Consider the following 14,071-nt stretch of genomic DNA (forward strand, 5'->3'; position numbering starts at 1 on the left):
TGATTGTTTGTGTCGTCTTCCCAATATATAAAATAAAAAGGATTTTGTGTCCTTAATCAAGGGCATTAGTACCTTTTCCAGTACAAGAAAAGGTACTCACGCCCTTGATTAAGGACACAAAATTATTTTTGTCTGACACACAACACTTTCTCAGTACAATTGCTGGATTAGAATCTATCCCTTCAGATTTATGTTCAAGATAGCTTCTATCTACAGCGACGTGGGACCGCGATGGGGTCGAATGTGGCCCCGCCCTATGCAAATGCGTACATGTCAAGTTTTGAGGATTCTTATGTATATAATACTGAATGGTATCAAAATAATATCCTTGTATGGAAAAGATTTATTGATGACATTTTTTGCATATGGGCGGGGCCACGTGAGACCCTATTAGCCTTCCTTGACCACTTGAATCATGTATACGATGAGTTGCAGTTCACATTAATTTGTGATAATCATATGGTGAGCTTTCTAGATACAGTAGTAATTAAGGACTAGGTTGGCAATTTATCAACTGATTTATTCAGAAAAGACACAGACAGAAATAGCATTCTTCACTTCTCCAGTTTCCATCCACCATCCCTAAAGAGGGCAATTCCGAAATCCCAATTTCAGAGAGTGCAACGAATTGTTACTGATCCGAATGTACAAACAATTAGGATAAATGAGATGACTAGTAGGTTTGAGGAGAGGGGATACCCTCCCTCAACTTTGAGGGAAACGAGAAAAGAATTAGATAAAACCGTGGTCATAAAACCATCTAGATTAGCACTTGTGCACAAGTATCATCCCTATAATCAGAGGTTTGATAATATCATACGCAAGCATTGGCATTTATTGGGGAAGGCATACCCCTTGATTGAGGAATTCAAGAATCCACCTCTGATATGCAATAAAAGAAACCCCAATTATAGGGATAGACTTGTGCACACTAATTTAGGGAGTATGAAAGTGACATTATAACAAAGGGTTCTGACAACACAGCGCAAGGGCACTTTTCCATGTTTGCACTGTCTCCAGTGCTCCCACATAATTAGGGGTCCCACTTTCTACCACCCACATAATGGACGACCATTCCCCATAGAGGGTTTTTTCACCTGTGAATCCACGAATGTGGTCTATTTAATAAAATATCCATGTGGCCTGTTATATATTGGGGAGACGACACAAACAATCAGGGATCGCATTGGAAAACATAAATCAACAATTACCCATCCTGTTTCATTTTGATCAGTGCAAATATACTATAGCCCAACTTAGGTTTCAGATACTTGAACAGATCAAAAGACCAAGGAGAGGTGGGGATATTAAGAGGCTATTACGACGTAGAGAGGCCTATTGGATCCATACGTTGGACACTTTGTATCAGAGGGGCCTAAACGGGGACTATGAGATCATGCATATTTGAGATGTGATTTATTCATAAGATTTATGATCTCATTATATACATTTTTTTCAGACATCCACAGTCCATTGAAGGATCCTGCATCTGGCAATATGGTATTTGGATACATATTCACTCAGGTTACTTTGATTCATTTGTTTTCTTTGCCCTTCTATATATTGCTGAGTTAATTGTATGAAGTGATTGTTTAATTAGTTTAATGCCTCATCCAGCATGGAGGCAGGGCAGAATGCTGGATGCAGAGTGCTATCACATTTGTATTTTCCGTTTGTATATGTATTTCGCCATAGTGATGTGCACCTACATACAGGTTGTGCTGACCCAATCCCCCACATTTTTTCTTTGTAGTATATATTGGAGGCGTGGCGATCTCCTTGGAGTCATGCACACCTGATCAGTCAATCTGTCCTGAAGGCTGGTTTTAAAGTCAGTATAAAACTGAGTCTGCTTATATAGAACCTACCAGTAGCCATTTGGCTCCAGGAGAAGTATATGGTGGGCTCAGCGTGCATGTTGGTACTTGCATCCCTGGATCCGATGAAAGCTGTAATGGCACCGGACGGGGTTAAAAGCAGAGTGTGCTTGGCGTGCATGCTGACCTGCATTCCCTGGACTTTGTGTGGCTTCAGGTGATTGACTTGGCCATTGAATAACATTCCACTTCTTTCCCTTAAAAAACTCTTTGGTTGCTTTTGCAGTATGCTTTGGGTCATTGACCATCTGCACTGTGAAGCGCCGTCCAATGAGTTCTGAAGCATTTGGCTGAATATAAGCAGATAATATTGCCCGAAACACTTTAGAATTCATCCTGCTGCTTTTGTCAGCAGTCACATCATCAATAAATACAAGAGAACCAGTTCGATTGGCAGCCATACATGCCCACGCCATGACACTACCACCACAATGCTTCACTGATGAGGTGGTATGCTTAGGATCATGAGCAGTTCCTTTCCTTCTCCATACTCTTCTCTTCCCATCACTCTGGTACAAGTTGATCTTGGTCTCATCTGTCCTTAGGATGTTGTTCCAGAACTGTGAAGGCTTTTTTAGATGTCATTTGGCAAACTCTAATCTGGCCTTCCTGTTTTTGAGGCTCACCAATGGTTGGTGAACCCTCTGTATTCACTCTGGTGAAGTCTTCTTTTGATTGTTGACTTTGACACACATACATCTACCTCCTGGAGAATGTTCTTGATCTGGCCAACTGTTGTGAAGGGTGTTTTCTTCACCAGGGAAAGAATTCTTCGGTCATCCACCACAGTTGTTTTCCGTGGACTTCGGGTCTTTTGGTGTTGCTAAGCTCACCGGTGCGTTCCTTCTTTCTAAGAATGTTCCAAACAGTTGTTTTGGCCACGCCTAATGTTTTTGCTATCTCTCTGATGGGTTTGTTTTGTTTTTTCAGCCTAATGATGGCTTGCTTCACTGATAGTGACAGCTCTTTGGATCTCATCTTTAGAGTTGACAGCAACAGATTCCAAATGCAAATAGCACACTTGAAATTAACTCTGGAACTTTTATCTGCTCATTGTAATTGGGATAATGAGGGAATAACACACACCTGGTCATGGAACAACTGAGAAGCCAATTGTCCCATTACTTTTGGTCCCTTAACAAGTGGGAGGCACATATGCAAAGTGTTGTAATTCCTACACCATTCACCTGATTTGGATGTAAATACCCTCAAATTAAAGCTGACAGTCTGCAGTTAAAGCACATCTTGTTCATTTAATTTCAAATCCATTGTGGTTGTGTATAGAGCCAAAAATGTTAGAATTGTGTCGATGTCCCAACATTTATGGACCTGACTGTAGCTCTACATGCAGGTGAAACAAGCCATCCTTCATCTGTGAAAACAGAAAAAAACCATCCAAGAAATTGCTAGACTATTAGGAGTGGCAAAATCTACAGTTTGGTACATCCTGAGAAAGAAAGAAAGGACTGGTGACCTCAACAATGCAAAAAGACATGGATGCCCACGGAAGACAACAGTGGTGGATGATCGCAGAATAATTACCATGGTGAAGAGAAACCCCTTCACAACAGCCAACCAAGTGAACAACACTCTCTAGGATATAGGCGTATCAATATCCAAATCTACCATAAAGAGAAGACTGCATGAAAATAAATACAAAGGGTTCACTGCATGGTGCAAGCCACTCATAAGCCTTAAGAATAAGAAGGCTAGATTGGACTTTGCTAAAAAAAAAATATCTTAAAAAACCAGCACACTTTTGGAAGAACATTCTTTGGACAGATGAAACCAAGATCAACCTCTATCAGAATGATGGAAAGAAAAAAGTATGGCGAAGGCATGGTACAGGTCATAATCCAAAGCATACCACATCATCTGTAAAACACGACGGAGGCAGTGTGATGGCTTGGGCATGTATGGCTGCCATTGGCACTGGGTCCCTAGTGTTTATTGATGATGTGACACAGGACAGAAGCAGCCGGATTAATTCTGGGGTTTTCAGAGACATACTGTGTGCTCAAATCCAGCCAAATGCAGCCAAACTGATTGGTCGGCGTTTCATAATACAGATGGTCAATGACCCAAAACACAAAGCCAAAGCAACCCAGAAGTTGATTAAAGCAAAGCAAAGAAGTGGGATATTCTTAAATGGCCATCAGTCACCTGATCTGAACCCAATAGACCATGCATTTCACTTGTTAAAGACTAAATTTCAGACAGACAGGCCCACAAACAAACAGCAACTGAAAACCGCTGCAGTAAAGGCCTTGCAGAACATTAAAAAGGAGGAAACACAGCATCTGGTGATGTCCATGAGTTCAAGACTTCAGGCAGTCATTGCCAACAAAGGGTTTTCAACCAAGTATTAGAAATTAACATTTTATTTACAATTATTACATTTTTCCAATTACTTTTGAGCCACTGAAATGAAGGGATTGAGTTTAAAAAATGCTTTAGTTCCTCACATTTTTATGCAATCATTTTGTTCAACCCACTGAATTAAAGCTGAAAGTCTGAACTTCAACTGCATCTGAATTGTTTTGTTCCAAATCTATTGTGGTAATGTACAGAACAAAATGTCTCTGTCCAAATATATATATGGACCTAACTGTATTTGGATTACAATGCACAGGTTATCTATATATTTATTCATCTATATATCAATTGTTTGTGGCTTTAGTAAAACTATTTTTTACAAAATAAAATGTTGCATTGATTAAGGCAGACTACATTTCCATGCCACGCCAGAGGATAGAGTGCCTACCACACAATTAATTCACAGTATTCTAGATAATATTTCGTCAGTAGGTGCGCCGAGGATAGTGCACCTTATTCCAGAAGCCTAGGAGGGTTGAGCCACTGTGGTAATAGTATATTAGATCTTAGATTGCAGTTTTAAAGGGACTGAATGATAGTTTCATGCAGAATAAACATGTCCAAAACATGAAGCGTCCTCCAAAATTTCAACTGCAGCTTTATTCATTAGACCTTTCTTAGGTCTGTTTTTTATACTGTAAGCGTAGCCCCATATACGTGATTTAACCGCCTCCGGACCGCCTAACGCAGGATTGCGTTCCGGAGGCGGTCGATTCATTCCTCCTTGACGCGCCAGCGCGTCATCTCGCGAGTCGCGAGATTTCCTGTGAACGCGCGCACACAGGAGCGCGCGTTCACAGGATCGGAAGGTAAACGAGCAGATCTACAGCCTGCCAGTGGCGATCATTCGCTGGCAGACTGTAGATGAGATTTTTTTAACCCCTGAAAGGTATATTAGACGCTGTTTTGTTAACAGCCTCTAATATACCTGCTACCTGGTCCTCTGGTGGTCCCTTTTGCTTGGATCGACCACCAGAGGACACAGGCAGCTCTGTAAAGTAGCACCAAACACCACTACACTACACCCCCCCTGTCAGTTATTAACCCCTTATTAACCCCTGATCACTCCAATTTAGACTCCCTGATCACCCCCATGTCATTGATCACCCCCCTGTAAGGCTCCATTCAGACGTCCGTATGTGTTTTGCGGATCCACGGATCGGATCCGCGTATCCACAAAACACATATGGACATCTGAATGGAGCCTTACAGGGGGGTGATCAATGACAGGGGGGGTGATCACCCCATATAGACTCCCTGATCACCCCCCTGTCATTGATCACCCCCCTGTAAGTCTCCATTCAGACGTCCGTATGTGTTTTGCGAATCCGCGAATCCACGGATCTGCAGATCCCTAAAACACGGACACCGAGGATCCGCAAAACACGGACACCAGCAATGTGCTTTCCGCATTTTGCGGATCCGCACATTGCCAGAACTATATAGAAAATGCCTTTTCTTGTCCGCAATTGCGGACAAGAATAGGACATGTTCTATAGGCTCTACAAAAAACGCAGTGTTCGCCTGATCAGCCCTGATCTTGTTCGCACACTTGCGTTCAGTCCGCCCCACCACAGTGACAGAATTTTTTTTTTTCTGATCACTGCAAAAACACTGTAAAATCGCTGCAGCGCTATAAAAAGATCACTTTTGAGGGGCATGGCGGGTTCATAGAAGATTTTTTTTTGTCACAAGTTAGCGGAAATTATTATTTTTTTTTTGTTTTTTCTTACAAAGTCTCATATTCCCCTAACTTGTGACAAAAAATAAAATCTCACATGAACTCACCATACCCCTCACGGAATCCAAATGCATAAAATTTATTAGACATTTATATTCCAGACTTCTTCTCACACTTTAGGGCCCCTAAAATGCCAGGGCAGTATAAATACCCCACATGTGACCCAATTTTGGAAAGAAGACACCCCAAGGTATTTCGTGAGGGGCATGGCGAGTTCATGTAAAATTTTATTTTTTGTCACAAGTTAGTGGAATATGAGACTTTTTTTTTTCTTACAAAATCATTTTCCGCTAACTTGTGCCAAAAAAAAAATATTCTAGGAACTCGCCATGCCCCTCACGGAATACATTGGGGTGTCTTCTTTTAAAAATGGGGTCACTTGTGGGGTATTTATACTGCCCTGGCATTTTAGGGGACCTAAAGCGTGAGAAGTAGTTTGGAATCCAAATGCGTAAAAAATGCCCTGTGAAATCGTAAAGATTCTCATTGGAATTCGGGCCCCTTTGCGCACCTAGGCTGCAAAAAAGTGTCACACATGTGGTATCGCCGTACTCAGGAAAAGTAGGGCAATGTGTTTTGGGGTGTCTTTTTACATATACCCATGCTGGGTGAGAGGAATATCTCTGTAAAATGACAACTTTGTATGAAAAAATGGGAAAAGTTGACTTTTAGAGAGATATTTCTCTCACCCAGCATGGGTATATGTAAAAATACACCCCAAAACACATTGCCCTTCTTCTTCTTCTGAGTACGGCGATACCACATGTATGACACTTTTTTGCAGCCTAGGAGCCCAAAGGGGCCCAAATTCTAAAGAGCACCTTTAGGATTTCACAGGGCATTTTTTAGGCATTTGGATTCCAGACTTCTTCTCACACTTTAGGTCCCCTAAAATGCCAGGGCAGTATAAATACCCCACAAGTGACCCCATTTTGGAATGACGACACCCCAAGGTATTTCGTAATGGGCATAGTGAGTTCATGGAAGTTTTTATTTTTTGTCACAAGTTAGTGGAATATGAGACTTTGTAAGAAAAAAATAAATAAAAAATCATTTTCCGCTAACTTGTGACAAAAAATAAAAACTTCCATGAACTCACTATGCCCATCAGCAAATACCTTAGGGTGTCTACTTTCCGAAATGGGGTTATGTGTGGGGTGTTTCTACTGTCTGGGCATTGTAGAACCTCAGGAAACATGACAGGTGCTCAGAAAGTCAGAGCTGCTTCAAAAAGCGGAAATTCACATTTTTGTACCATAGTTTGTAAATGCTATAACTTTTGCGCAAACCAATAAATATACACTTATTGCATTTTTTTTTATCAAAGACCTGTAGAACAATAAATTTAGAGAAAAATTAATAAAGAAATGTATTTTTTTTTAAAAAAATTTTACAACTGAAAGTGAAAAATTTCATTTTTTTGCAAAAAATTCGATCAATTTCGATTAATAACAAAAAAGTAAAAATGTCAGCAGCAGTGAAATACTACCAAATGAAAGCTCTATTAGTGAGAAGAAAAGGAGGTAAAATTCATTTGGGTGGTAAGTTGTATGACCGAGCAATAAACCGTGAAAGTAGTGTAGTGCAGAATTGTAAAAAGTGGTCTGGTCATTAAGGGGGTTTAAGCTAGGGGGGCTGAGGTGGTTAATATATGGTCCTGAGTACTATTATTTTTTATACAATAGATGAAAGTGGGTCCCCTTATCAGCAAGGCCCGTGTACGTCTGCAAGAGTTGGGCATATGGTATGACAGCCCTTGCATGGTTGCATGTGTAGTGGTTGCAGATGTTGCAGTTCATCTGAGCCTTTTAGCTTAAAGGGGACAAAACATTCTCCCTGCCGAATGAGTATGATGACACCAGTGCTACAAATGATTTGTCAATATCAAGGTTTAGCAGCTTTAAGTAACCCTTTTGCATGATAAATATATATATATTTTTTTACTTTTGAAAATAAATCCAGCGTGTAGAATGGTCGTAAGAGCCGCGTCTCATAGTGACAGTTCTGTGTCTTTCTGTATTGTATGGAAATGCATTCTATATGTTGAACCTTGCAGTATTCCTCTGAACTATAAATGTATTTTTGCACTTAAATAACGCCTACTGTATGTAATTCACATTCACCTAGCACGATCTGTCCAGTCTCAGTTACTATGGAAGCAGCTCCTGGAACACACTTTTTCTGCATTAGTACAGATCATGCTGTTTGCAAATGGATGCTGGGATAAATGAGTGTATGACGTATGTATTAGACAAGCCAGTATAGCCTGCACAGATATTCTTGTATTTAATGTGTTCCATTATTCCTACACTATTGTTACAGACAGCAGTAACCCTTCAGTGGGCCATGTATGAGCTGGCACGGGTCCCAGCCATCCAGGAAAAGCTTAGGTCTGAAATTCTAGCTGCCAGGGCAGCATCTGGAAATGACTTGGCAGCACTACTGAAGAGAATCCCATTGGTCAAAGCCGCGTTGAAAGAAACTCTGAGGTAAAAACTAAAATAAAGCTACATAGAGTACATAGTATACCTCCGGGTAGAACATTTCTTTCTCATTCTCTCTTGTTTATTACAGACTGCACCCTGTTGCTATCACATTACAGAGATATACCTGGAAGGATACAGTTATCCGCAACTACATGATACCAAAGGGGGTAAGCGCTAACATAGGAAAAGATTACCCAGAAGGGCTCGACTAGTATAACCCACAATTTGCAGGTCACCAGTGATCAGTTTGAGGAACCACAATGGCAATGTTTACTTGTGTGTTCTGCAACCTGACAAAGCATTTCAGAGACACTTCTGAGCTATAGAACCCCTCTATTAACTCAATTTATTAGAAACTAATGGCAAGACTGTTCTTAATTGAGCATACCGACAGAACCATATTGTAGTTTGCCATCACTTTCTAAGGAGAAAATTCAAAGGTGACAATCAATATGGCTGTGCTTACTGTTGTCACTTCCTGGTCCTTGCAACAAAACAGAAAAATGCCCATATCTCAAAGTTAATACATCATTGGCAAACATTGTTTACCCCTTTAACTTCTGATAGACTAATATATTAATGTTTTTAAAATTTGAGTAAAAATCTTCTCTAAATGGGTTGTCTGGAAATAAATACTTTTTCCCCTGATGCTGCCTCCACAAGTGAAAGAATCATGCTTACCTGCTCCTCGCGCTCCGGTTCAAAGCACAGGCTCCCATGTGTCCATCTTCTGGTACACAGCTTGTTTACTTCCTCCCCAGCATGGACATGATTACCTGCTCTGCTGCAGCCAACCATTGGTGTCAGCGGTGATATGTCCACTAGGGGACTGGAGTGAGTTTGCAACTTTTTTTGTAATGTTTTAAATAAGTGCTGTTGATCAGGAATGAAACTAATTAGCATAGATAATCTCACCCATTTTTCCATCTACTTCTCAAAACTCTAGTCAGGCTGAGTTCACACTTCAGTTATTTGGTCAGTTATTTCCATGAGCCAAAACCAAGTGTGGGTCAAAAACACAGAACAGGAGCAAAATCAAATCATTACACCTGTAGGCTTTACTTCTGTTTTTTGCTGGACATCATTTCCCTTTTTCTCTTGGATTATATGGGTAATGCTGGCTTGTTTCCTGATTTACACATAAGTTGCCCCCAAAATGTGCCACCTCGTTTACTTTATACATAAAACGCCAATCTTAGTAAATATGGCCCAATGGAATAATGAGGTGGTGGTGGTGTGTGTGTGTGTGGGGGGGGGGGTTATTAAGCCCTCCAAAGTTCTGGTGTTAGGATATTTCAACTTTTTGGGGGTTATTTGTGCAAATATGTTGCAGTTTGTGGGTCTTATTTTTACACTATTCCAAACAGTTTTAAAAAGTGGGTGGGAAAGTTTGGTGTGGTTTGCTATGTCAATTAGTTTCACTCCAGATTTATCACGATACCATTTTTTTTTTTTTTTAAAAAGGTTGCAAAACAAGCATAAAAAACTGGAGTGGCATTACTAGACAAAAGCATTAGGTTTAAAGATGTCGGTAGTGACTCTGATGCTCCCCTGGGCCATACAGTGATTGGAACCCCTGTCTTGGGGTTCTCCTGCCTGATGGTGGTTTAAGGTGTCCTTGACAGTGAGGAGGTGCAAGGCAGGGTTCCCTGCAGCATTGAAGCCAGCGAGGATGAGGCAGTTTTGCAGTAGAACAATTCTTTACTGAATAATGAAGTTCAGGTACATCAGTAACAGTTCTCAGCATGCATGGACCAGCAGATATTACACAAATGCACAGAGATCTCCTCAAGTGTGCACTGTAAATCCTCTTTTACACGTGTGATTTTTCCATCTCGGTGCGATGCGTAAAGCAAATGCATAGCATCCGGACATTCATTTTAATGGGCCTGTGTACATGTGTTTTTCACGAATCATTTCTGCGTTCAGGAAAAATTGCAGCACGTTCTATATTGTATGTTTTTTATGCAGCTCTGGTTCCATAAAAGCGGATGGGGCTTGATTGAAAAACGGAAAGCATCTGGATGCAATGCATTTTTCGCTGATGGTTTCTAGGAGATGTATATTGTTATTCTTCATTTAGTTATTTTTTTCACGCTCCTGAAAAACACATCCAATCCGGATTGAAAAAACTCAGACATGCAAAACCATCAGGTTTTTCTCTGAACAGATCCTGACACAAGCTGTATCGCTCGCGTTAAGAAGCCTAAGGCCCCTTTCACACGGGCGAGAATTCCGGGCGGGTGCAATGCGTGAGGTGAACGCATTGCACCCGCACTGAATCCGGACCCATTAACTTCAATGGGTCTGTGCACATGAGCGGTGATTTTCACGCATCACTTGTTCGTTGCTTGAAAATCGCAGCAAGCTCTATATTGTGCATTTTTCACGCAACGCAGGCCCCATAGAAGTGAATGGGGCTGCGTGAAAATCGCAAGCATCCGCAAGCAAGTGTGGATGCGGTGCAATTTTAACGCATGGTTGCTAGGTGACGATCGGGATGGGGACCCGATCTTTATTATTTTTTTCCCTTATAACATGGTTATTCTAGAGAAATTTTTGATACTGTAGGTCACTATGACCTATCAAAAGTTTTTTGAAAAGTTAGTGATCCTTTAATGTTTACTTCATCTGTCTCCTCCTTTGTAGACTTTGGTGCAAGTTGGACTTTATGCGATGGGACGGAATCCTGATATCTTCACTTTTCCTGAAAGGTTCTCTCCCGAGCGCTGGCTAGGGCAAGAATCCACTCATTTTAGAGGCTTAAGCTTTGGTTTTGGTCCTCGACAGTGTCTTGGCAGAAGAATAGCAGAAATGGAGATGCAGCTTTTCCTCGTCCATGTATGTAAGGTTTATATGAGTGGAAAAAATTATACCCATCACTGTATTTTTTTCGCATCCGCCTTATGGAAGTAATCTTAGGCAATATTCACAAACAGACTTGTTCCATATGTGTAAGGATTATTAAGCAATTAAAATGAAATATTCTCTGCAGGGGGGCAGATTCTTCAATCATGATGTGAGGTGTAGGTTAATTTTCTATCAGGGACAGTTTTCCAAGTTTGAATTTCATGATCTCTCTTCACGTATGCAGTAGTCTAAGAACACTACTGAGAGCTCCTTTTGGTGTCCAGTTTATAGGGGCAAATTTATTATTCCTTTTGCAATTTCCGACACATGCTATATTTGTTCAAAAAGTGGGGCGTGGCATACAAAAACTGGAGTAAAATCTCTAGGCAATTTTTTTTAGCAGCCATAGATTTTAATGTCTGACTCACAAACAAAGAGGAGAAGCGTCAAATTTACTAACATGCCTCTTAATAAATGTGGTGCATCTTACTCCAGCTAACTTTTAATAAGACTAGTATATAAAATGCCAATCTTATTTAATATGCTCCATATTTTTTTTTGCGGTGTGGCGTGCCGAAAAATATATTGCTCATATATTTTTCACATGTGTTTTCTTTATGCATTTCTGTAGCCCTGCAGAGTAGCCTATAGCAATCCCCATGAAAAAGCCCCATACCTTAGAGCATGCTGCGTTTTGAAGAATATGCTGATCCCAAAAACACACCAAAAGTTTACAAACATGGCACAGAAAAACTGCACTGTTTGTAGTATTCTTTATCAGGAAGATTTATCAAGACCAGTGTTTTACACGCCGGTCTTAAGGTGGATTTACACATACCAATGAGCAGCAGTGGAGGAGAGCTCAGCATTTACATGCAATGATCACCTCCACAGTATGAGGACGAGGTATCGCTTTTGCGATCGCTCGTCCTCATAGAGCTGCATTGCTTCTGGGCAGCAGATCACTAGACCGCATGATCTGCTGCCCAGAAATGATACTTTAGGTGCATGCACGAACTATAGTTTCACCCGGGGAACCAGCGTTTCGCTCGTTCATCGGGTGATCTGCTGCAACTTTACATGCAGTGATCACCTCCACAGTATGAAGATGACGGATCGCTATTGCCATCGCTCGTCCTCATAGAGCTGCATTGTTTCTGGGGACCAGACCGCATGATCTGCTGCCCAGAAATGATATTTTAGGAGCATGCATGAACTACAGTTTCACCCGGGGAACGAGCGGGAAATCCATGCAAATGATGCAGAAACAACCCCATTGAGATATATTGAATGGAATTATTAGTTGCAGAAATATCTGCAACAAATCTGCTGAATGTGAACGTACCTTATAGTTCCATTTGAATGAGCCTCTTGAGATAAGAAAGATCCAGTATTATATGATAAGAACTGGCATTCTGGCATCAACTAATAGTCTTTTCCTTTGTTTTTTTCAGGTTCTGGAGAATTTTAAGATAGAGACAAACCGAATGGTTGAAGTGGAATCAACCTTTAATCTCATTCTCTTCCCTACCAGACCCATTCAGTTAACCTTGTCCCCGTTATCACTGAATGGTTCAGAAAGACACTCCTAAGGACTTCTTGCTTCATGGACATGCCTGTATAACACATATAGATAACAAATAAGAAGATATCATTTGTTGGACCTGAGCAAGAAACAATAATCTGTCAATAAAATCACACACAAAATAACAAGAAATACATGACAAAGATCTGATTTCTACCAATGTATTTGTACAGATATAAAGTACTATTTTTTCTTGCTTGTTTGCTATATGCAGTAGGCCTTAAAACAGGAAAATGTGGATCTTCACAAATGCAAAAAATATATATTAAATTACACAAACAGTTCTATACAAGTATGCAAAAGCTGAAATGTTTCTGTAATTTGCTTTAAAGGGGTTGGCCCATCTCATACATTGGGGACATATTGCTAGGATATTTCCCAATGTCTGATAGGTGTGGGTCCCTCTGCTGGGACCCGCACCTATCTATAGAATGGAGCCCGCATAGTGAAGGAGGGCGCACTGCGCATCCACCCTCCATTCATTTCTATGGGACTGCTGAAAATAGCCAAGTGCTGGGTAGACTATTTCTGTCTTCCTCATTGAAGTGAATGGAGTGGTGGCTGGAGTGCTTCCCATTCATTTCAATTGGACTTCCGAAAATAGCCAAGTGTGCTCCTCGGCTCTTTTCAGCATTCCCATAGAAATGAATGGAGGGCGGATGCGCAAGTGCAGTACACCCTTCTTCACTTTGTGGACTCCGTTCTAAAGATAAGTGGGACCTGCAGTCCCGCGCCTATCAGATATTGGTGGGATATCCTAACGATATGCCCCCAATGTATGAGACAAATAATTAAAAACAACATACTGTATGTTTTCCCATGTTGTGGAAGAGGAGGCCATTTTTATATACTCATCTCACTTATATAGCACTGACATATTCCACAGCATTTTACAGACATTAATTATTATTGCTTGCTGTCTGCAATGGAGCTCACAGTCTAAAAGTGGATTTACATGGCCCGATTGTCAGGCAGATTATTGGAAACAAACGTTCCTGCGAACGCTCATTCTCGACAATCTGCCCATCTAACTGTGCCACCAATCACCCTCTGATGTATTTCTTTAGAGTGTGGGAAGAAACTGGAGTACCCGGAGGAAACCCATACAAACATGGGGAGAACATACAAACTCCATCCAGATGTTGTCCTTGGTTGG

At 40.9% G+C, this 14,071-nt stretch overlaps 1 protein-coding gene across 1 annotated transcript in view; it reads left to right on the forward strand.

Moving 5' to 3' along the window:
- Nucleotides 1-13,244, forward strand: part of LOC120985643 (cholesterol side-chain cleavage enzyme, mitochondrial) — a 92,474-nt gene extending 79,230 nt beyond the window's left edge. The window contains exons 6-9 of the mRNA XM_040413702.1: nt 8,317-8,483; nt 8,569-8,647; nt 11,130-11,321; nt 12,785-13,244. Coding sequence (XP_040269636.1) covers nt 8,317-8,483; nt 8,569-8,647; nt 11,130-11,321; nt 12,785-12,922 — 576 coding nt within the window. The 3' untranslated portion in view covers nt 12,923-13,244. The remainder of the gene's footprint in view (nt 1-8,316; nt 8,484-8,568; nt 8,648-11,129; nt 11,322-12,784) is intronic.
- The last annotated feature ends 827 nt before the right edge of the window (nt 13,245-14,071 follow it).

Source organism: Bufo bufo, chromosome 1 (assembly GCF_905171765.1).
Source record: "Bufo bufo chromosome 1, aBufBuf1.1, whole genome shotgun sequence".
Taxonomy (NCBI): Eukaryota; Metazoa; Chordata; class Amphibia; order Anura; family Bufonidae; genus Bufo; species Bufo bufo.